At 32.3% G+C, this 25,184-nt stretch overlaps 1 protein-coding gene and 2 long non-coding RNA genes across 5 annotated transcripts; 2 read left to right on the top strand and 1 right to left on the bottom strand.

Annotated features, from left to right (window-relative positions):
• Nucleotides 1-270: 270 nt before the first annotated feature.
• LOC114390347 (UBX domain-containing protein 1-like) lies at nt 271-9,309 on the bottom strand. 2 transcript variants are annotated; one of them, XM_028351052.1, is made up of 11 exons: nt 9,145-9,309; nt 8,389-8,504; nt 7,436-7,512; nt 6,848-6,927; nt 6,575-6,635; nt 4,976-5,043; nt 4,805-4,886; nt 2,171-2,254; nt 1,929-2,009; nt 1,453-1,572; nt 271-642 (listed from the first exon to the last, which is right to left on the bottom strand). In XM_028351052.1, exons 2-11 carry the CDS (start codon nt 8,480-8,482, stop codon nt 457-459), a joined length of 933 nt encoding a protein of 310 aa, XP_028206853.1. In that variant the 5' UTR covers nt 8,483-8,504; nt 9,145-9,309; the 3' UTR covers nt 271-456. The 2 variants fall into 2 exon arrangements, with proteins under 2 accessions (XP_028206853.1, XP_028206855.1); XM_028351054.1 differs by lacking the exon at nt 9,145-9,309 and adding an exon at nt 8,822-9,071.
• A 2,064-nt stretch (nt 9,310-11,373) lies between these two features.
• LOC114389110 lies at nt 11,374-16,260 on the top strand. 2 transcript variants are annotated; one of them, XR_003661699.1, is made up of 9 exons: nt 11,374-12,314; nt 12,441-12,527; nt 13,518-13,661; nt 13,735-14,349; nt 14,429-14,512; nt 14,864-14,920; nt 15,160-15,251; nt 15,934-15,990; nt 16,079-16,260. It is a non-coding gene; the product is annotated as an uncharacterized LOC114389110 (long non-coding RNA). The 2 variants fall into 2 exon arrangements; XR_003661698.1 differs by lacking the exons at nt 11,374-12,314; nt 12,441-12,527; nt 13,518-13,661; ... (2 more) ...; nt 14,864-14,920; nt 15,160-15,251 and adding an exon at nt 15,384-15,632.
• Nucleotides 16,261-16,442: 182 nt separating this feature from the next.
• LOC114389309 lies at nt 16,443-18,653 on the top strand. Its single transcript, XR_003661743.1, has 2 exons — nt 16,443-16,820; nt 18,394-18,653. It is a non-coding gene; the product is annotated as an uncharacterized LOC114389309 (long non-coding RNA).
• The last annotated feature ends 6,531 nt before the right edge of the window (nt 18,654-25,184 follow it).

A 25,184-nucleotide genomic window follows, 5' to 3' on the forward strand; every position in this document is an offset into this window, starting at 1 on the left:
ACTTCAATAATTAGCAAAGATTTGGACATACAAGAAGAAACAAAAGGAAGAAGGTCAATGATCAATAATTTTCAAAGACAAAACCTATATTTGAGATAGCTAAAATAAATTTTTAGTCCTTTAAGTTTTAAAATATATTTAATTTAGTCTCAAAATAAATAAATAAATATCATTATTTTGAAAGAATCAATTTGAATTATTTTTAAAATATAAAAGATCAAACTGAATAAAACTTAAAACGGAAATGACTAAGTGTATTTTAGACCTTAATAAAAAAAAAAAGAGAGTATATTTTAAATATTCGAGACCTACAACAATAAAAAAAAATTGTTATGTTAAATCTATAATATAAGTTACATTCCTTCCCATGCTTAACATTTAATTTAACAATATATAAATGTTTTTGCCTTGGCCTATCCACTTTCCAAACTAATTGTAGACTATGGTTGCTGAAACTCAATTGTGAGTAGAACTTAAAACTCCAAAGAAAGGATTTGTCATTGCAGAATTTAGGACCAAACCAGCTGAATTTAACAGTGCCATGTCAACCTTTTCATCAGGAAGATACAAGAAGTCACCCGTTCTCTCAAAACCACACAGCTCAAGAAACTCTACACCTCCATTTAAACTTCCAACTCTATCCTGTTAAAAAAACATACATGTAGAAAAAAATGTACCGATAAAAATGAGTTTAATGTAAATATTGTTACGCCGTTATTGAATTAGAAATTAGCTTAGATATAAATTTTAAAATAATTATTATAAAAAATATTTTTTTATCATATATGACAATTTATAATTGAATAATAGTATAAAAAATTTTATATTATCAGAGCTTTTTAATTAAATTCTAAAAATATATTCAGGGCTATGTAAAACTCCTGAATCCTTGATGTTATTTAATACTTATCGAACTCTTCTTTAAGCACATTTTGTTCTGTAGATAAAGATTTTACATTGGACGTTGTTGAAAAGGCTAATACAATTCCAGCGATAACAAAGACTCTAGAAAAAGTACGGCCAACAAAAACTCACTTATAAGTTTTGGTAGCTCTCAATTTTTGCACTACTGATTAAAACTTTCAAAACATGTTTCCTTTTTGGCTACAAAAATTTGGAAATCCTAGACTAATTTTAGCATTAGATGTAGAATAAAACTGGCTTGTATAGTATCCAACAATTTTTTTATGTCCTCACCTTAATGAGATTGGTTCATTTCTCAAAGGATCATAGTGAATAAAATATGAAAATAAAATTTTCAAGCACCAATTCAAAATGAATCCAATGCAGGAGAACAAATCGTACAAAGTTCATGTTCGCTGAGTGAAGGACTTGACTCTATCAGATAAAGTTCTGAATGAATCTTCAAGAATGTGTCTACCCTGAAGCTTTAACTTTTCTAACTAAAACTGTTGCCAACAAAATTGTTTTGTTTAGAACAATATGCCTTACCTGGAATAATGGGTTATTCAGTCGAATTTTCCTGTACTTGTCCTCCTTGGGATTCTTGGCAACATTTCCAACATAGACTAAAATTGTTTGAAAGGCCCTTCTGACTCTGGCATCCTCACCCTATACAGAATTTTAAACTTGATATGATAAACATTTGAAGGAAAAAAGTAAAGCCATTGATTGTAATTATTATCTCTATCAGAAAAGTAAGGTAGTAATTCTATTAAGTTTGGAAAGGAAAATATAATACATTCATTCTTAGACTTCCTGCCATTACTTTTAGTGATGTTCTCATGTGTTATGATTTCAGATGTACTGATTTATAAAGCTTACTCGAAGACCATGCATCAAGCCAAGAGTTAGGTTGAGTGTAATCATGCATATAAGCCTAGATCCATCTAATGGAATGAGCCCCTAATTGAGCTTTTAGATCAAAGATTAGTGAATGTGTTATGAGAAAGAGGATATTGTTTCACCTGATGGTTACGCTTGAGATTCCTCAGACATTCTCTTAACTGTTCAGCTTTTGCTGTTGTATTATAAACAGACTTTGACTTCTGCAATTTGAATCAAGTAAAAATCATCTAAACGTAGATAACTTGTGCTCCACAATAACAGGGTAAAACGAGTTACAGGAAAAAAAAATTAGTTATCATATTGACAAATAAAACCTAGGATCTATGAATTCAGTGTATAATAAAATCGATCTTAATCGTACCTTTTCTTGTTCTATTTCAATAGCAGAAGATCTCACAGCTGCTTGGCCTTCTAAAGGCAATCCTTGTTTATACCTTCTATTTAACTGTAAAGATATATACAAATGTAGAGCCATTTTAACATTGAGTAGTGCCAATACTTGGAAAACTATTACTGCAAAGTATTTAAGGTGACTGCTATGTTTATAACCTCCCTAGCCAGATGTTCAGAAAAACAATTCTGAAAGTATAACATAATATCATGGATGTGTTCAGAACTTGTTCATCCTGTAACAGGATTTAGATAGAAGGGATTATTTCATAAGAGATTATTCAGAACTTATAATAAAATACTTTGGGAGGCTTTCAAGAGGTTAGTTCTTTTACTGCAGATAAAAAACCTTAGAAGAATATTCCAATGAGAAATCATATTCCTTCAAGCAAAACTCAACTTAGACACTGAACGTGCTACTTTCTACTGGTGGATGAACCATATTTGAAGTTCCTTTATGTGAAAATGTCAAACAATAAAGGGTTTATCATATTATATATGCCTGTTTAATTTCTTTGCAAACATACTGAAAATACTACCACATCCTCTTCTTCACTTGCTTTGATGAATACTAGTAAAGCTTAAACACACTATAAAAAACATTAAAATACAACATTTTGAGTGGATAAAGTTGCAAACACTCCCACGTGAACAATTTGGAACGGGTGAAGTTGTAAACCCTCTCGAATATTGCTCACATTTTCTTCTCCCTCACTTCTCTTAAGTAATAACATAAACAAGTCCTTTGATTGTGCGTTTACAACCAACAAAAACTTGCTTAGCATGCAAACTTTCTCACTATGAGGACTTTCCTATTTAGTTCCTATTCAAACCAACATCACACATATTTTTATATTAATTTCAATTTATAATAGGAAGTTTACTAATTGTCAAAAAAAAAATTGGGAGAAACTCAACCAACTGCTTTGCAGCAACGTAGTCTTAAAAATTTGTTTGGTAAAAATTACAAGAACAACAACAAAAGCGTTATGCCACTAGGGTGATGTTTGGTAAATCAATAAACCAAAAAAATAAACTGTTCAGTGAGCTTGAGCCACATATCTTCCTGTTATATTCCTTATCAACCACCAAACTGCTATATTTTTTCTCATTAATTAAAGAAATTCCATTTCTTAAATTTGTCAGTGACTCATAAGCACTACACACGATTTTTTAAACTGGGTGACCCCTCATTCCTGTTTCTTTTTTTTGTACTTAAAAATAACAAAATTTATTTTTACAAAAGGGGGCATCATATTTTCATTTGAATATATTATTAGAAAATGACAACAATAGACAAAGAAGATTCACTAAATTGTCCATTTGTTATTAATTTTATAGTCACTTGGAATTGATATTATACAAAACTCCCTGAAATCAATGCAAATATAAGGTACTACCGTTCATGTTGTGTCTGTTAACCAACATTCTGCATTAGTATCTAATATTAACACAACTCAAACATACATTTTGATACAGTACCATTCAGGGACTGCATCAGAGACTATATATAGATCATTGTGAAAAAGAAATTTGTCAAACCCAACACAGTAATATCAAGTGTTGATCCATAGGGAAACGATCAAAAGGGAGTCTTTTTTTAAAAAAATTATCAAATGGGATAAAATTTAAATTAATACCTAAGAAGAAGTAAGTTGTAGGGTAACCTTTTGAACTGAAAGTCGCCGACTGTGTTACGACTTTTTTTTTTTCATTAAGTCGTAAAAAACTTTACGACTTTAATTTTTTAATTTTTTTTCTTTTTTTTCACACGACTTGAAAGTCGTAACAAATTATTTTTATTAAAGTCGTAAATTATTTTACAACTTCAATTTTTTTTTGCATATTTTTTAAAATTGTAAATAGTTTTTATTTTAATTATTTAATGAATTAATGTATATTTTATTTTTTAGTTTTATTTTAATATTTCCTATATTTTTTTATATTCTTTTATTTAATATTTTTTATATTTTTTTATAATATTAATTTATAATTTATCAAATATATTATTATTTGATAAATTATAAGTTAATATTATTTTTTAATATTAGTAACATAATATTTTAATATTTTTGTTAAACAAATATGTAGTTCATTTTAATATTTTTATTTAAATTTAAATCTTTTATATTATTTTTTAATTTATAAAACAAATAACAATCCTTAATATTAGTAAAAAAATATAGAAAATATATTAAATAAAATAATATACAAAAATATTAAATAAAATTAAAAAATAAAAAATATTTAAGATTTAAAAAAATATGTGCAAAAAAAATTGAAGTCATAAAATAATTTATGACTTCAACGAAAAAAATCCGTTACAACGTTAAAGTCTTGTGAAAAGAAAAAAAAAAAAAAAAAAACTCTGACAATTTTAGAGTTGTGTTAAAAAAATTAAAGACGTAAAATTATTTATGATTTCAATGGAAATAAAAAAAAATCAATAACACTATTTACAACTTTCACTCCAGAAGACTTATCCTTTTGACATATTAATTTAAATTTTATCCCATTTGATAAATTTGAAAAAAAAAAAAAAAAAAAAGACCCCCTTTTGTTTCGGTTGCCGCTTATAGATATTACTAGACAATTAGCTCTATACCTTATCCTGCTCTAGTTTCTTGAGAACTTTTTCTCTAGCTCTTTTCTCTTCTTCTTTTTCTGCTTTTTTCAATGCTAGATTCCTGATTATAGGATAGGACATACGTAAGTCGGAATAACTAATCTCATTATAGAAAAATAAATGAAGCAACTACTGAACACATTAAGATACCGTTTTCTTTCATTTTCTTCCGCAATTCGCTTAGCCTCAAGGAGTCTCTTACCAGCTTGAATCCTCTCCTGCAATTCAAACAATATAAAGGTTATAAAAATCAATGCTGGCAGGTTGAATGTTTAACTGCTAGAGTTAAATCCTAAACGAATAAAATCTCAACTAGCTTTATTGATTGCAAAAAATCAACCACTTCAGTGGCTAGAAACTCTTGAAGATACAATTAGCTCACAATTATAATAGATGCAGAAAATATCTATTGTTAGTTAACCAAAGATACATTATTGAAAAATTTATATTAATCAACACTAGAATTTAACATGTATAGCTGTACTAATATCCAATAGTGTGAGGATAGATTGACTTGTCACTATTGATGGAATTCATCCTTGCGGTTGAAATGTTGTCATGGAAACAAGAATTTTCAAAATGGTCCAAGGTCTAAGCATTACTACAGAGCACTACATCCTCTAAAACATACAACGAAAGGACCAGTAACTATTATGTTTATGGAAAACCAGGACACCGTGATGCTCAATTCAGATACAGGGAAAAAACAAAACAACTTGTTGCTGCCAATGCTTACCTGGTCATGACAGATGATGTAATTGTGGCAATTGTTGCCAAGACCTATCTTGTGACGGAGTAGAAATCTAAGGCCCTACTCTAGGACTACCAAAGATATATGTGCCAACAGAAATGCCTTTACGTCCGAAAAGTTTTCGAGGAAGGAGAGGGACATGTTCTCAAGCAACTCTAGAATAGCTAGTGTTTTGGTAAAGGAAAGGTTAACTTAGAACTCACCTATAGGAAAATCCTCCCTTTTAATCTGTGTCTAATATTTGTTACAAATTTAGTGTCTTTATTTTGGCAATGTAGGTGTTAAAGGTTTGAATATGATAAATGTTGGGTATTAGTAAGTGAAGGGTATTATAATAGTGGTTACTTTGTTGAATGTTTTAGAAACTGAATCAAGACTAAAGTGTTAGAGGAAGAGTATATATCTCTTAATGAATTTATACAGTCCAAAAATGATATATTCATCTGAGTGTTGGTGCGAGATGCCTCTATGAGAGCCTTGGTAAACTCTCTGAAGCTCTTACAAAATCCAGGTAATGCTGCAAGCTCAAAATACTCTTAAGCCCATTGCATGCTTTAGCGGTGGCAAAATATTCTCAAACTCAATCCATTGCATGCATTGGCCAATACAAGCCTATTTTATTTCTTATAGCATCTTTTATGGCTAACCATTATTTATAACTTTTATAACAACATCCTCCAATTGGATAGAACTAGTGCTGAAAAATTACCTTCATCTTCACTCATATATGGAAACTTTATGAAACCAAAAGGGTCAACCATAGCTTGATTTCTGCAATTTTCTGCCCTTGAAAGGAGCTAGTCTCCATTGTTTATCAGTAAAAATCAGTTCCTATCATACACTGATGTTGCATAATCCCAGACTTTGGAAATTGCACACAATTTGGTTTACATTTGTTTAACTTATTTGTAATTTCTCTCGATTGCAATGTAGGGGGTAGAAAGCGAAAGCTAGAGATAAGCAGCAACTATATGTGAAAACATATTAAATTAATTTACCTTCTCCCGTTCTCTCTCCAATCTTTTCTCTTCCTCCTCTTTCCTTTTGCGCTCTTGTACCCTGAAACAGCGAAATAATAGTGAAAAAGGAAGCAGCCAGAAGAAACAGAGAAATCTTTGCTTGAAGCTTCAAACAAAAGGATCATATTAAATATTGTCTTTAGTTTCAAAATTTGTTAGACAGTTTCAACATGTCAAAAAGAAACAACTTCTCACATAATACAGAACAATATCTAACAACTTCTATGAAAATAGTGAGCAAGGTCATAAAACCTTAAACTCTGTGCTTTCATTCTCATTTCTTCTGTGATAGGGAATGATTCAGTGGACTCTATATCAATGTCTACATCTACCTGTTGAAATGTAAACAATTGAATAATGTTAAACCATGGTTTTAAATTGCAGCTTCAATCACAATTACGGTCATCATGAATATCTCCCAAACCACAATATTGTGGTGGCAATACAGTTTTGTATACTATTCAAACCAAAATATTGAAGTCACAATTGTGGCTGCAAATTGTTTGAGGTTAATAATCAGTCCTTGACTGGGAAAGCTAATTTAGCTAACAAAGCTAGGACATTGTAGAAATATTTCTATGCTTAAACCAGGTTTACATTCAATAAGAAACTTCAGTTCCTCCCAGCACATATATGTCTATATATGTGCTTATTAGGAACATAACATGCGTCTTCCTTTCTCTATGTAAATTTTATTGCACAGCCAGGCATGATAACTCACCCTAATCATTTATGAATGCATCATGCATGTGAGGATCAGGAGACCAATATGCATCTGATGAAAAATTAAATAATAATTGGTCCTAAAAAACTAAAAGAAACTGTGGTATGATATCATACCAATGGCATCTCATCAATATCAATGTCATTCTCATGATCAATGATCCAATTTATAGCATCCTCTAAGCTGGTATTGCCTGGTAAAGCAAAATATATACATGAATGGCAACAAAATTCTAAAGAACTTGATTGAAAACTATAATACAAAATTTCTCTATGATAGAAATAATGTTACCAAAGGGTGAAAACTATCCGTGTTGCACTGAAATGAAGTCATGTTACATTATAAAAATGTTTAGTGTTCTGCAATAATACATGTGAATATTTGAACTTTGAATTTAAGACTATAAAACTAACTTAGATTTTCTCCTTTACAGTCTCTCTTTCTATATCCACACATTTATACAGACAAATGCATTGAACAGAAATGTGTACACACATGGGAGTTGGAGTTCATGTTATTTCAGTTTCCGTAATTGCATCTGTTTTAAACATGTCAAGGTAAGGGTTCAAAAGCACTATAAGATCCAAGTCAGATTACAGAAAATTTAATGAGTTGCCATTTAAAAGGACTTCTTTATTGACCAACCCTTTGTTCTATTGCAACTCTCCCTTAAGAAGCCTTAAAACAATCTGCTAGAGTCCTAATAAAGTATTGATTCTTGCCTATCACATGCTATTGTTTAAGTTTGACTGCTGTATGCAAAAGTAAAAGATTTATTTTGTGTAACACAGTTTGCTTATTTTTTCTATTTATTTGGGCCAGGACAGACATGTATTATGGTCAATAGAGAATTGAAAATTTCGTCATCTTCAGTCAAAGCATTAGTGTTTCCTTAGTTAGAAGAGCAAGCCTTAAGTGAAGTTAGAATAAAATAATCTGTAAAATATTGACTAATTTCTAGTTGATTAAACAAGGCACACTCGAAACTATGTTAAAACAACCAAACTACCTTGCACAGTGCACATGATTTTCATGTCTACTAATTTATCTATATGATAAATCAACGAACCAGAATAATGAAGTGCTCTGGTTGCTCGTGCCTTTGGAAATCCCATTACTTCAAGGTCTTCAAGCAACTTTTCGTTCACTTTTGGAGCAGCCATTTTTATAAAATAAATTAATAGACTGCAAACAAAACAAAGGAAAAAGAAAAGTTATTCCTTCTTGCAAAATCTAATAATGCATAGGTTGTTTCTATATTATAAGTAATACAACTTAGAATACAAGTGTGTTGAATGAACAAGAACATAACATGATAACTTCTCAGAATAAATTTATTCTAGATAAAGAAAATGAAAACCACCCTCAACCCACATATTAATTTATGGGTGCCTGATTTAATTTGTCGTTATTGTCATGGCTGCGTAGTGATAATAACAGAAAATTGCAGACAATTGTGACTAATGCAACTGCAATTATAATTTCCATAGGATTGAAAAGACCTTTCAAATACAGCATTGAGTCTGGAATTGTGGCTGCGGACCACGATTTAAAACGATGCCTAGATGGACATTAACAACTTTATGGAGCCACAGTATAGCACCAACAAATCCTCGTCATGCTAAGGTTGGTATCCAACTTATCAAAAATCAAATTTTCAATGTAAAATCATTTTCATGAACTACAATGCATGAAAGAAAAATGGTAGATGAAAGAAGGATCCAAAAACGTTGGGGAAAATTCTTGCCAACTGAACAGTGCTTTGTGACATTAAGCATTTTAAATGAAAATAAAATGTGACATAGAAGTTTCAGGCTTAAAATACCGTTTTCAAGTGGCAGGGTGTTTGGTGATGATGAGGAAGATCTGAAATGGTATAAATCTGTTCACAACTCTTCCAGCGACTTCAAGAAAAACCCACCGTGCAAGCAACTGCAACTTGCAATACTATGGAAGAAGATTCTTTCACAGCTGCAACAAAATTCTGGGATTTTCTGAAATGTCTTTTTATTTGTTTCTTTTGCCATCAACATTCTCATTTTTATTCTTTTCCTTTTTCTTTGCTTGTTTACTAAGAAAAGAACGTTGTGCCATGCATTCTATCGAAGCGCCCCTTCTAGAAGGTAACTGGAATAAACTGGTCAAGTTTTTGGAGCAGAAAAGTACTTGGTAGAAACTCCAATCCAATCAAAGCAACTAATCAATTCAGCTGAAGTTAGGATAATTTATTTTGTTATAATGAATTTTATTCCTTTGGGTTAATAAAGATTTGCCATGGACCCTTTTGTCTCAAGTTCCAAATAATAATTTGGTTGACGGTTTTTCAATCTTATAAAACAGAGAATAAATATTTATAAAAAGTACTATGCAGAATTACTTGTACTTGTGGGACATTTCAACTTGGGTTTTACATTACCTGTATCCTTTAACTTCATATTCATTTGTATAATCATTTTTTATTTCAATTGTAACAACTAGTTGTGTTGTTTTAAGGGTTAAATAAGTTTTTAATTTGATTTATGATAAATGATATTTTTATTTTAGATCCCTAACATATCTCAGTTGTTGATGTAAGAGACTCAAAAGTTTTAATATATTAGGAATCTAAAACAAAAATTGGTCATTTATCATGGACTTAAAATATATTTAAGCTTTGTTTTAGTTATATTTTATTTTTAGGATGTTGGTGGTTCAGTTTAATATAGGTTAAAATACATCGCACTATGTAAATAAAGATATTTCAAATTTTCCATATTTGATATTTGAGATTTAGTATTCTATATTTACATATTACAAAATATATATATATATATATATATATATATATAAAAGAGAGAAGATATAAGTTACTTTAAGAGTAACTATAACATAAACATAGTTAATTATTGAATTTGAAGTATAGGAAATGTGAGGATGAGAATTAATTCTCTTAGAGTAATATATTATATTTATATATGAGGTTGGCCCCTCTCATTTCAATTATTTCAGTTTGGGTTTGCCCTGCTTGGATTTGGGCGTTCAGCGAAATGAAATGAAAGAATTTTTACAAAAGGTAAAATTATATAAGTTAAATTTATCTCTTATGATAGCTTTTAAAAAAAATTATCTTATGATAAAAAAATTATTTTATTTTCTTATACTTATAGAAAAAATTATTCAACAAATCCTAATTATATGTTAAAATATGGAGAAAGAATTTATCTGAACAAACAAATGCCAAGTTAGTGGCCGATAACAAAAATTTTGCCACTAATGTCGATTTTTGTCACTAACACTGGCATCATTATAGTTTCAATGACGAATTTTGAACAACTATATAAATTGCTTTGCCACTGTTATTTTCTTTTTAGATACTGCTTTTGTAAGAAGGGTTTTGAATTTCTTTGGGTGTGCTCCATTGTCTTTTTTGAAGGGAATCTTTACAAAGTTTTGCCAATTGAAATCCATAAGCGGATATTATCGATTCTTTGGAATGAAATTGTGATTGAATAAAAAAGATTATATCAAGTCCTCTTTAGTCCTCAACTGTGCTTAATTTCTATTTGTTTAATTGAGAAAGAAGCATATATCAGCGAATGAATAGGAAGCCAGCCATATTAGCAGTATATATTTTTCATGCTGCACATGTAAGTTGTAGTTTGTTTTAGAGTTCTTATGATAGAAAACGAATAAATTAAATGACTATTATTAGAAAATAATTTATATCTTTCTTCCTAAGAGGGTTCAACAAAATATTTGATAGTGTGCATGATTTGTTTGATAGATAAAGAAAATAAAGTTTTGCTTTCTTAATTCTTCTTTTGTGATGGTAAGGGGTTGAGAAAATATACTAATATTTCACGTTAATAAGAATTAATCCTTTAAACTACTACTCCCATAAAATAAAAGTCTATACTAAGTCTTATAAAAGAGATGTATATGGAAATGTCTATTGTGCCTATGTTCCAGCTGCTGACACGTGTCCAATTTGTTGGTTTTTTGGGCATTTCTGCTTCAGTATTTGGTTGCTCCATGTCATTTTGGTCTTGCTTCGTTGGTTGACAGGTGCATTTTGGGTTTGCTTCATTAGTTGAACACGTGCCACTTTCCTCTACCTTCATCTCAGACGGGTGCTTTCCTCTTTTCTCCCCTCGATCTCACCACTCTCGAATCTTCCATTCTCCCCTCTATTCCATCTTTTGATTTGTTAATGCTACTAAGTTTCACCGATTTGATTGCCGCTTTCTTTGAGTATTCTTTCTGTATGTATTATTATGGATTATTATTTTCTTTTCTTCACTTCCCATAGTATTTTTTCCTCTGATTTTCTCACAGGCACCGACCCGAGTAGAGTCCAGCTCCGAACCCGTTCACGTTTTCCTACCCCGAATGGACATTCAATGTGTAAGTGCTCGATTCCCTTTCGATTCATTTCACAATCGTTGTACTTGAAGCTCTCCATAGCTTTAAGCGACGATTGTGATTTTTTTCTCCCCTTCGATTTTGACTTTTTTTTCCCTTTCTTTTTTGTGTTTATGGGTTTGAATTTTTAGGGTTTCAAAGTTTCTACGCGTTACTCTGTTGTTGGGTATTGGTTTTGGAGGTGGGGGATAGTATAAATAGGGTTGGGGTTTTCTTGAAAGCATTGGTGGATTTTTGTTAGGGTTTGGATATTCGTGTTATTGTTGCTGCTGCGCAGAGACGTTTCTTTCTCGACGTTTCTTTTTCTTTTTGCAAGTTTTTTGTGTGCCTTATTTTTTGTTCTCTATTATTTTTTTTCCTGGATGCGCGAACATATCCTTTGCTTGTGTTGATTTTTTTTATATTTTTCTTTTTTGGTTTGAATATTTTCTGAAGGTCATGGTAAGCATGGTGGCTGGCACCTGTTTTCCGAGAACTTGGTCATGGGTATGCGATTTCTTGGTCCAGCAGTTTTTTTTTTTACATGGTTTTTTGTTGCATATGAAGGCTGTGGACAATGTGAACACCATTATTGCTCCTACTTTGGTTGGCAAGGTTGGTTCAATTTATTCTACAATAATGTTGTTAACTAAAGAATTTTTTTACTGACTCAAGTTAGGACTTGCTAAAGGTTATTTGGCTCTGTCTAACTTTTATGTTGCTTTTTGTGACGATGAGCAGGACCCAACTCAGTAGACTGCTATTGACAACTTAATGGTTCAACAACTTGATGGAACTATTAACGAATGGGGTTGGTGCAAGCAAAAGGTGCTTAGCTGATGGAATTGTTATTCCACGTTACCACGGGTTTGAATAATCATTTTGTTTGTGAATGCATGTTTGGATTTCCTTTTATTTTTTCTCAATTATATAGGTAACCCTTAAACTTTCCCTTTAGTTTATGCATGTTTGGATTTCCTTCACTATTGACACAATTACAATACTCTTTTCTTTCTTCCTGCTTAGGGGGCTCTATTCATTTTTATGGAACATGCATAAATGTTTTCTTCTATGTTTTAGAAAGTCTTGGAAGAGATTGTGGTTAAAAATTTGTATTAAAAAAAACAAAAAGCGAAAGAACAATAGATACATAGATTTAACATGCAGGCAGAGAGAGTTCCTTATTTTTCTATTAGAGAATAGATACAAAGAGTCTCACATGACAGAATCAATGATACAATGAAAATCTTTCCTTTTCAAATTTTAAGTTCCAAAAAGTATCTGATTGGCATAGAAATCAGGCAAAACATTAACAAAGTTCTAAGAATCTCAACATATACTGTTATTATACCTTTGAGATAATCGCTCATGTCTGTCTCCTTTTTATTTTGGTTTTTCTTTTGCCGAGTTAGTTCTTCTGGTTGATGAAAGTAAAGCAACAGGTTAATGAAACTATTTACAATATGCAATCCTGTAAAAATAAGAGCAGCAACAATGGTAAATTAAACAGAGACTAAATGTCAGATTTACTATTGAAAAGATTAAAACATTGGAGGCGCGAAACATGCTATATATATTAATGCCTCAGCCGTGGTTTTGGATCTACCTTGTTTTCTTCCTCTGAGTTTCCAGTGACTTCCCTATATTCTACATTTTTATACGGGCATTAAAGCTAATCGACGAAACCTTAATGAAATTGCTTAGTACTTTACTGATATTTCTCAATTCTTCCGAACACGTTCTTTGCCTTGCTCTATTTTTCCATTTTTTTCCCTAAATCATGCACACATATTGGCTGATATTAATGTATTGTTGCAGGCTTTAATATGTCAAATTCGTTGCCTTGAGCAGCTAGTGTTAACATACAAAGCCGGGTGGGGATTCGCATGATTTGTCGGCTGAGGTTGCCAAGAATTCTTACAAAAATGAGCAAAGGAATCAGTTGTGATTAGCAAAGGAGAGGTAAAAATTGCATCTGTAGGCTCTTCTTAGATGTGGTTTAATGTTGATGACTCAAATGGTTTGCCTGAATTAGGGAAGAATTACAGCTATATCATAATTGCTCGACCCTTGCTATATGGATACAGGGATGTGTCGGTAGATGAACGTGTAATCATGACAACTTTCTCTTTCTTTTTCCTCCTTTTTAAGCTCTTTAGAATTTTTTACAATAATAGTTACTGCTTTATGTATCAAAATTGAGAGCTTTTTCTTATGCATCAATATAGGCCTCTGATTTTGTGGCAAAAGCTGTGGATTTAGCAGCCAGAGAATTAATAGCAATTGCATCACCAAGACAAGGTTTAATCTGCGTTGCTTTTTGTCTCTTGCTGTGAATCCCGGTATGTGCCAAATTAAATATAGGCTTCCTGCAAGCTGACTCCCATCTATTTTTAATTTTACCCTTGCTGACTACAAACCAATAACAACAATTAAAGGAACCTAGATGGATGGTGAAAGTCTCAATGCTATACTTCATCTATTTATAATTGGTTCTGATGTTTCTTCACCTGGAAAATTAAATTATTTTTTGTTCGAACCACGTTTGGGATGTTACCTCCTTCAGGTTAGAGGGGATATAGCAAGGGCATTAATCTTGAACTACTTGCTTTGCCTGATGACGGTGTTCCTAAATTACTCCTTGATATCGGTAATTTAAATTTTAATTCAATTTAGCTATTCTATGTGGCTTTTGTCGAATTTTAATGGCTTACGAATAATCGACGTAGGTTGTGGATCGGGAATTAGAGGTGAGACAATCTCGGAGAATGGACACCATTGGATTGGGCTTGATATTTCAGCAACAATGCTTAGTATGTTATGTTTTGAAATATTGTTTGTTATTCCTATTTATTTTGAACTTTTATATTTTTTTTGATAATTCTATTTATTTTGACCTTTTACTTGGTGACATGGGTCAGGTATATCTATACAATTTACCTTATTTCTGCTTAATCAGTATTATTGTTGTTGCAATTGTTGTTCCTGCTCAATGTTATCGTGTTCTAATTTATGTTATAAACTTATAATACTCTTCTGTGTGTGTGTGTTTTGGTCATAATGTTTGTGTGCAATGAATGAGTTATTATTGACAAAATAAAAATGACATCCATGCTCTACACATTGGCTTACTATTTTTCTGTCACTTTGTCATTTGGTTTCAGGGTCTAGGAATTCGTCCTGGAGTTATGGATGGGGCCATCAGTATATCTACTATTCAGGTTTGTTTTCAATATCAATGAATAAATCAAACTAAAATCAGAATGAGCCCCATGTTAAATGTGAAAAATAAAATAACTGAATTTGGGCAGAATGCATATTGGGAGAATGAAATGATAAGGGGGATTATTATATGTGAATAAGTATTCTTCTCTCTTGAAAGTGATATATTGTGTATGACATTATGGTATAGAACATATTTTTTCAACTGCTCCTATCTCTGGTTTTACTCCTGGGACAGGTATCAAAATAGACTACGTCGACACCTTAACTTCGTGTGGTTATGATTGATTACGTATCTCATCACGTGCTACTGAGGCATACCTGATTCAGGTGCACCACCTTGGTTCTCCCTAATCACGATCTAATAGTAATATCTGATGTTGAATATGGTTTTCGTTTTGTTACTCAGAATAAGTAAAATGCCTCTATCTATATTAAAAAAAAATTGAAGAGTGAATTGTCACTTGAAGATAGGTGTTGCCATCACTTTTGTAGCTAAAAAAGTTGAGTTGATAAATAATCATTTTTTTTATCTTATAGATATTGAAAACAGATTTATTTCATGCCGATCCTCATCCTGGAAATCTTGCTATTGATGTGGACGAAGCAATTATATATTATGACTTTGGCATGATGGGAGAGATCAAATCTTTTACCCAAGAGAGACTGCTTGAACTTTTCTATGCTATGTATGAAAAAGATGCCAAAAAGGTCTTGATTTGTACTACGCTTAGATTATTTAAATCCACATTGTTTTTCTTACTAATAAGAAATCAATATTTGATATCATGATATGCTATTTCGATAAGCGTTTAATTGTTTCTCAGTTTGCCTCAATTAACTTAAACAAGCACAATTACATAAAACGGCTTTTGCCTAAGCACAATTACAATTGTAAATTTTAATCTAGCAAAAAAGAATTTGACGTTGCTCATAACTTGAATTGATCAACTTCACTGTCCCTGTTTCACACTTTTACAAACATACAACTATAAAAGAAACAATGATGCAGGTTATGCAACGCCTTATAGAGCTCGGAGCCCTCCAACCTACTGGGGACCTGTCATCAGTAAGAATGTCAACTATCTGCTTTTCAAATATTATGATTTGTGTCTTGACACTTGATTGACCTCATAAATGATAAATTTATTTTCCAGGTGAGGAGATCTGTGCAGTTTTTCCTGGACCACTTGCTAAGCCAGGCACCAGATTAGGAGCAGACCCTTTCTGCAATCGGGGAGGTTTGTTAACATTGTTATATTGGATCAATGAATTCATAATATTTTGAGTGTTTGTTTCAATGAAACTAAAGATTAAGCTGAAGGTGGAGAATCATTGTTTTCTCTTGGCTCACCCCTTTAATTATTGAACTAATTTATAGAGTTCCAAAAACTAATGTTTTAGTATATCACCTCTTTAGTCTCTACAATTTTTTGTAGCCATTTATTATCGCCAAAAAGTGTCTTTTAACAATTTTCTATCGTCCAACAAACTTCTCCAGACTCTAGAAACAACTTCATTCAATATATTTTCCCAATACAAAACAATTTTGTTTAAATGAAAAACAAAATATAAAGATATAATAATCAATTACACGTGTTCAGGTTAAGACCAGGCCCCTATTTTTGCATTGCACTTGACCATTACGTTGAGCTTCTTGACATTGCGCCTGATTGACATGCATATCCATATTGGATGGCACAAGTTGCATTATGCTTTGCTAATTGACTAGCATATCCATATTGTTGAGATTGGCTTGACCATTGTGATGGACTTTTTTCATACATGCTAAAGTCATAGGTTGCAGCAGGGTGGCCCTCTTGGCTCTCTAAGGTTGCTGGTGAGGCCATCAATGGATTGACCCCTCGGAGGGCCGACACTTTTGAGCAGATTGATAAGGTAAAGAGCATCTTGAACTCGATGAATAATACACTTAATTTTGTTTCCAATTTTGGTTTGGTGATGTTGCTGAATTCTGATATGGTCTTGATGTCTGGATTTGATTTTTTGACAATGTTGAGCTATTCTTATGTTCTTCATTGCTCCTTTCCTTGAATGGAGGATGTTGATGTTATTATGTTTCTCTTTGGAGTTTTTACATAGTATGAGGGGTTTGGCTCTAAAAAAATGACTTTTTGTTGATGTTGTATTGTTTTCTGAGTGCAAGCTATGGAAACACCTAAAAGTAGTAATGTGGATTTTAGACTTTTTATTTTATTTGTTGGGGCTTGTGATTAAAATTGAAAAGCCTTCCATCTAGAACTCGATGAATAGTACACTTAATTTTGTTTCCAATTTTGGTTTGGTGATGTTGTTGAATTCTAATATGGTCTTGATGTCTAGATTCGATTTTTTGACAATGTTGAGTTGTTCTTATGTTCTTCATTGCTCCTTTCCTTGAATGGAGGATGTTGATGTTATTGTGTTTCTCTTTGGAGTTTTAACATAGTATGAGGGGTTTGACTCTAAAAAATGACTTTTTGTTGATGTTGTATGGTTTTTTGAGTGCAAGCTATGGCAACACCTAAAAGTAGTAATGTGGATTTTAGACTTTTTATTTTATTTGGTGGGGTTTGTGATTAAAATTGAAAAGCCTTCCATCTAGAACTCGATGAATAGTACACTTAATTTTGTTTCCAATTTTGGTTTGGTGATGTTGCTGAATTCTGATATGGTCTTGATGTCTAGATTCAATTTTTTGACAATGTTGAGTTGCTCTTACATTCTTCATTGCTCCTTTCCTTGAATGGAGGATGTTGATGTTATTGTGTTTCTCTTTGGAGTTTTAACATAGTATGAGGGGTTTGGCTCTAAAAAATGACTTTTTGTTGATGTTGTATGGTTTTTTGAGTGCAAGCTATGGCAACACCTAAAAGTAGTAATGTGGATTTTAGACTTTTTATTTTATTTGGTGGGGTTTGTGATTAAAATTGAAAATCCTTCCATCAAAATGTCTAAAAGTTATTTAGTATTACACATTCATTCACTCACGGAGAACAACACTTAGCAACAGAGAGGGAGAATGAAGGAAAAAGAAAAGAGACTCAACATTGAATGTTAGTTTGACACGTGTCCAGTATTAGGACAAATTTGATATAACTATTGATGATTTGAAAATAAAAATTATAACTTAAACCTCTAAAAGCTTCGCATCATTTTTAGCTAGACTAGATAGATAGTTTATTTTGATATGCTGAATGTGCAAGATAGCGAGAGACAAGACAAATTAAAGGACATGATCATTACCGAGTCTTTGGGATTAAGCATTCACTCTGTTGGAAAATTTGACACACAAAAAAGACAATCACGGGCAGAATGGTGGGGTGGAGACATGAGGGCAGAGTTAGGATATAAATGGGGCATAGCATGTATGAGATATTATGTGGAGTAATCCAAAGATCCAGCTAATATAATAGGTCTGGCTACTTTGTGCTTAAATCTCTTATTGATGCTTCTATTATCTTTCAATCAGATCGGGCAAGGTACATACAACAATGTTTACAAAGCTAGGGATACTTTAACTGGGAAAATTGTTGCTCTAAGGAAGGTCCGTTTTGAAAATTTAGAGCCTGAGAGTGTCAAGTTCATGGCCAGAGAGATTTTGATTCTCCAGCGTTTGGATCATCCCAATGTCATCAAACTGGAAGGCTTAGTGACTTCTAGAATGTCATGCAGTTTATATCTTGTGTTTGAATACATGGTGCATGATTTGGCTGGCCTTGCCACAAATCCTACTATTCAGCAAAGTTCATTCAATACCTCACTTGAACTTTCAGCTTCAAGAATATGGATCACCACAAGGATGAAAGTAACAGCAAACAAGACGATGAGGTTGCAACCATTCATCTTTTATTTGCTACTTTGTTTTAAATATGTTATATATATATATATATATATATATATATATATATATATATAACATATTTAAAACAAAGTAGCAAATAAAAGATGAATATATATATAAATTGCATCAATGGCTTAGGTTTTTTCACTATATGGTACCTATGTTGTAAACAATTATATTATAAATAAATATTAAAATTATTTATATTATTTGTTCAATTCTTTGGTTTTGAGAGGCATATGATGTAGAAGCAAGGCTTCATGGTGAATGTGATTCAAAGATGTTTTGATGATAACAATAATGACAACAAAAGATGATGACAAAGGTGATGAACAAAAAACTCAAAGATCAAAGAACAACTCAAGTGAATCAAAGAACATCTCAAATGAATCAAGAACAAGTCAAGAGTTCAAGAATCAAGAAGAATTCAAGACTCAAGAAGAAAGCCTAGAATCAAGAATCAAGATTCAAGATCTCAAGAATCAAGATCAAGATTCAAGACTCAAGATTCAAGAATGAAGAAAAGACTCAATCAAGATAAGTATTAAAAAGTTTTTTCAAAACTTTGAATAACACATGAGTTTTTGACAAAACCTTTACCAAAGAGTTTTTACTCTCTGGTAATCGATTACCATATTGTTGTAATCGATTACCAGTAGCAAAATGAGTTTGAAAAAGTTTTCAAATTGAATTTACAACGTTCCAATTATTTTCAAAAGGCTGTAATCGATTACAATATTTTGGTAATCGATTACCATTGCCCTTGAACGTTGAAATTCAAATTTAAATGTGAAGAGTCACATCCTTTCACTCAAAAGCTTTGTGTAATTGATTACACTTATTTGGTAATTGATTAACAGTGACTGTTTCTGATAAATCAAAAGATGTAACTCTTCAAAAAGGTTTTGACTTTTTCAAATTGGTTTTTTAAGTTTTTCTAAAAGTTATAACTCTTCTAAATGGTCTTCTTGACCAGACATGAAGAGTCTATAAAAGCAAGGCTTTGTTTTTCATTTCAATAATCTTGAACACTTATTCATACAAACCTTTACAAGCCTTGAATCTCTTTGAACGTCTTCTTCTTCTTTGTACCAAAAGCTTTCTAAAGTTTTCTGGTTTTCCAAACCTTGAAAACTTGTGCTATTCATCTTTTCATTCTCTTCTCCCTTTGCCAAAAAGAATTCGCCAAGGACTAACCGCCTGAATTCTTTTTGTGTTTCTCTTCTCCCTTTTCCAAAAGAACAAAGGACTAACCGCCTGAATTCTTTTGTGTCTCCCTTCTCCCTTGTCAAAGAATTCAAAACGACACAGTCTAAGAATTCTTTTGATTCTTCCCATTCCCTAATACAAAAGTGTTCAAAGGACTAACCGCCTGAGAATTCTTTTGTATCCCCATTCACAAAGTATCAAAGGTTTAACAGCCTGAGATCTTTGTCTCAACACATTGGAGGGTACATCCTTTGTGGTACAAGTAGAGGGTACATCTACTTGGGTTTGAATGAGAACAAGAGAGGGTATATCTCTTGTGGATCAGTTCCAGTGGAGGGTGCATCCACTAGGTTCAAAGAGAACAAGGGAGGGTGCATCCCTTGTGGATCTTTTCTTGTAAAAGGATTTTTACAAGGTTGAAAGAAATCTCAAGGACCGCAGGTCGCTTGGGGACTGGATGTAGGCACGGGTTGTTGCCGAACCAGTATAAAAACTCTTATGTGTTTGTTTCCTTCTTCCCTACACTTTTACTTTCCGCTGTGCATTTAATTTTCGCTTTTACTTTCTGTTAAGTTTCTCTTCTACTCCATATTCTCTTAACAACAAAAGTAAAAGCCTTAAAAGAGTAATTTTTTAATTAGTAAAGGTTTAGGAATAATTAATTCAACCCCCCCTTCTTAATTATTCTGAGGCCACTCGATCCAACATATGAAACTGCAGGTTATATCCATGGCTAGGAGATAGTAATAGCTAAACTTCAGAAACTATCCTCATACATTTGAACTTTCTATTACAGGACAAGAGATAAAATCGCCCCAAGAAAAATTGGGATTATTAAATTCAGTTCATATATTTGAACTTATGTATCTTTTTTACTTTTCTAAACAATTTGAATATTTGACTTTGAACACTAAATATATTATCCATATTAAATCTATTATTATTTGCACATTGGTTTTCATTTATATCTATTTTACAGAACAAATAAATATACATGCAAAAGGCTTTAGAAAGCACTAACACCCATTTGGGTAACACCATCACTTGATGCCTACCTTCCTATTAGCATTCAGAGAGAGAAAAGTGAAAAGGAAGAAGAACTGAAGAAGGAGAAGGGGCAAAGCAGAAACACAAACAAAAGCTAGGGAGCGTGAAAGGATCACATGCCGCTGTTGGGAAATAAAACAAAACACGTGTCACTGTTTTTATTTATTTAAAGAGAGTGAAAAGGAAGAAGAATTGAAGAAGGAGAATGGGCAAAGCAGAACAAAGCAAAACACACATCGTTGTTAAATTTTTTTCAAAATTCCAACTTTGTCAACTACATGCGTCCATGTGTCAAATTTTTAAGCTGGGGTATTTCAGGGTTTTCCATGTACTTCTCTTTTATCTTTGCAAATGTGGCTGCAACTGTGTTTGTTTAGGGTTACAAAACCTTCATTTTTCTGCAGATCATTTGCCTAAGTTCATGTACTTTAACTTATATATCTTTTTAAATTTTCACAAAAATCTAGATATTTGACTTTGAACACTAAATATAATATGTATATTAAATCTATCATTATTTCCAAAAAAAAAATTATTTCCCTTGCAAGACGTATTGTGAAATGGAAGGGAAAGAAAATGATAATCATTTATCATCAATATTTTGTGATTTCAAGCACAATCTTATTATAAATAAATAGTAAGTTTCTTTACTATTCCACACTATATTTCATTTTATTCCTATTATGTAATAAAAAATAAAAAATTAACTGACCCGTGCGTACGCACAGGTCACCAACTAGTTACTTTCAAAAGTTACTCCATTTTAACCCATTTACAATTTATCCATTTAATTATTTAATTAATAGTCCATAATAATCAACATTCAATTTTTGTTATGGACTAAGCCCTCAGGACAACAACATGGGTGATGCTAGGTGCACCAATATTATTGCTTGTGCACCCAACATTTTTTGGTAATTCCAAAATTATTGCTACGTCTTCTTCTTCTTTTTTTAAATTGTTTTTACTAGTTTGTGGCATTTGCATTGCACTTTCTGCTCTGTTGGTTTTTTTTCGTTGAGTGAGGTGCCGCTTGGGTGGAGGTGAAAGTGTTACCGGTGGGTGGTGGTTGTTGTCGTGGTTGGTTCATTGTTGAAGGTACACCAGATACGTGAGTGTTGCTGGTTTCCCTGAGTGAGTTGATCCGTATGTTTAATTTCAACATACAGACCAAATTGATCCATAAGGTTTATATGGATCAACTTGATCCATATGGTATACAAATTTTGAAATTTGTAAAAATTGTTTAAAGTTTTATTTTTTTAATTATAAATATGTTTGTATGTAAATTTATAAAAAAAAATTATTTGTTTATATGTGTATTTGAAATAATTCGCATGTAGATTGATATAGGATTTTTGGTTTTTAATATATATGGTTATGAATTGTAGTGTTTATAAAATGGTATGCAGTAAAAGATTATGTAGAGTTTTGTATGATATTATATGTATAATGCGGTTAGGTGTTGTATGTTTGTGATGTGGAAATTTTTGATTTATTGTTAAGATGAATGAAGATCAATGGATGTATGACAGTATAATGACTGAAGAAGTTGACATGGATGATGAAAATGAACAAGAATGTGGTGTGAATGAATAATATGTTGATTGTTTGGATGTGTTCAATACTTCTCAGGTAATAATCTTCATTATTGTTATTAAATTGATAAAATGAATGCCCCTTTGAAGACTAAAATTTTGTAGGTTTCGTTGTAGGTGTTTGCTACTCGAGATGATTTTTTGCAGTGGGCTCGATCAGTTGCTCATGAAAACGGATTTGTGGTGGTCATTATAAGGTCAGACACAAACACTGGTATTAGAGGAAGGACTTCATTTGTGTTAATTGGTTGTAAGAAGAGTGGTCAGTATAGGTCTAGGAAAAAAGATTTTGTTAGCAGAAATACTGGGAGTAGGAAATGTGGGTGTCCTTTCAAGCTTCGTGGGAAACCAATGGTTGGAGGGCAAGGTTGAATGGTGAAGTTGATGTGTGGGAGTCATAATCATGAATTGACGAAGTCATTAGTTGAACATCCATACGCTGGGCGATTGACTAAGGATGAAAAGACAATTATTGCTGATATGACAAAGTCAATGGTTAAACCAAGAAACATTTTGCTAACGTTGAAGGAACACAATGTCAATAGTTGTACAACAATCAAACAAATATACAATGCAAGAAGTGCATATCGTTCTTCCATTAGAGGAAGTGATACTGAAATGCAACATCTAATGAAGCTTCTTGAACGGGATCAATATATTCATTGGCATAGATTAAAGGATGAAGATGTGGTACGTGATATCTTTTGGTGTCACCCTGATGCAGTGAAGTTATGCAATGTATGTAATTTGGTGTTTTTGATAGATAGTACCTACAAAACAAACAGGTATAGACTCCCACTACTTGACTTTGTTGGTGTGACACCAACGGGGATGACATTCTCTTATGGTTTTGCATATCTGGAGGGTGAACGTGTTAATAATGTGGTATGGGCTTTAGAACGGTTTCGAGGTTTTTTTCTAAGACGTGATGGTATCCCTGGAGTTATTGTGACTGACAAAGACCTAGCATTGATGAATGCAGTGAAAAGTGTATTCCCTGAGTGTACAAACTTGTTGTGCAGGTTTCACATCGACTAGAATGTCAAGGCAAAATGTAAATCCCTAATTGGTCAAAAAAATGTTTGGGAGTATGTGATGGATGCCTGGGGAAGTTTGGTTGATTGTTATTCAGAACATCAGTTTAATGATTGCCTTAAGAAGTTTGAAATTATTTGTTCACCCTGGCCAATGTTTGTTGACTATGTTAACGAAACATGGATAATCCCCCACAAGGAAAAATTTGTTACAGCCTGGACGAATAAGGTGATGCACTTAGGAAACACAACAACAAACAGGTATGAAAATGTTCAAGTTTTTCTATTAGGGTTGATGAATTGATGAATTTTAATAATTGTATTTGTTTATTGTTTTTTGTGTATTTCAAATGTAGGGTTAAATATGCTCATTGGACTTTAAAAAGAGTATTACAGAATAGCCTTGGAGACTTATGTAGTGTTTGGGATGTTATGAACAACATGATCACGTTGCAACACACTGAAATTAAAGCATCCTTTGAAACAAGTACACATGTGATTGGACATGTTTTTAAAGTTACCTTATACAAGAGGCTTCTTGGCATGGTTTCAAGGTATGCTTTAAATCAGATTGATGTAGAGTATGAGGGTGTACATTATGCTGGCAAGAATCCTTCTCGTTATGGTTGTGTCATGAGAACTATGCACGATCTTCCTTGTGCATGTGAGCTATCTAAATATGTTCTTGGTAGCATCCCACTAGATTCAATCCATATATTTTGGAGGAGACTAAATTTTTCAGACCAAGGGTTATTTGAGCCCCAAGTGACCATAAAGGAAGAGATGGAAACCATATCTTAGCGATTTGAGGAATTTGATGTTTGTGGTAAAGTAAATCTAAAGAGTAAACTTCGGAAAATTGCATACCCTGATCAAAACTCTATGTGTCCTCCTCCAGAAAAGGTCAACACTAAAGGTGCACAAAAGAAACCCATGAACAGAAACCAAATATCAACAAAGTGTGATCCATCTTACTAGGAGTATATTGATGTTTTACATTCTGTGCAAAATAGTAATTCTTCAGTGAAGCATAGTGCATCATCTTTTGACCAGCCTATTTCAAGAAGGACCATGCCGATGTTAGATCAATTTTATCCGTTTATACACGATTTCATTAACAACATTGTGGATGTCAAAGCTGACGGTAATTGTGGATATTGTGTGATTGCTGCTTTATTAGGTATGGGTAAAAATTCTTGGTCCTTGGTGTGCAACCATTTGCTTAAAGAACTTGGCAAATGGTCAGATGACTATATCAAGCTCTTTGGTGGTACAGACAAATTCGAGGAATTAAGGAGGTCCCTACTTGTTGATGGGTTATCCATGGTAAGTAATTTATGTTTTGCTTTTGAAGAATTAACTTTAAATAAATTTGATGTGTATATTTGTTTGATTCACGTGACTATGGATAAGTGGATAGATATAACCGAGATGGGATATGTCATTGCATCAAGGTATAATGTAATCCTTGTATCGTTGTCGCTACAACAAAGCATGACGTTTTTTCCTCTTAGAAGTCAACCACCAACAG

The sequence above is a fragment of the Glycine soja genome, chromosome 16 (assembly GCF_004193775.1).
Source record: "Glycine soja cultivar W05 chromosome 16, ASM419377v2, whole genome shotgun sequence".
Classification (NCBI taxonomy): domain Eukaryota; kingdom Viridiplantae; phylum Streptophyta; class Magnoliopsida; order Fabales; family Fabaceae; genus Glycine; species Glycine soja.

Bases quoted from the DNA above. Each gene is read 5' to 3' on its own strand.
- LOC114390347 (XM_028351052.1), bottom strand. From the start codon at position 8,482: ATGGCTGCTCCAAAAGTGAACGAAAAGTTGCTTGAAGACCTTGAAGTA. The intron at 2,255-4,804 runs GTATAGAGCTAA...ATATCTTTACAG, and splicing joins AGAAACTAGAGCAGGATAAG to TTAAATAGAAGGTATAAACA. The intron at 643-1,452 runs GTAAGGCATATT...TTTTTTTAACAG, and splicing joins TGAATAACCCATTATTCCAG to GATAGAGTTGGAAGTTTAAA.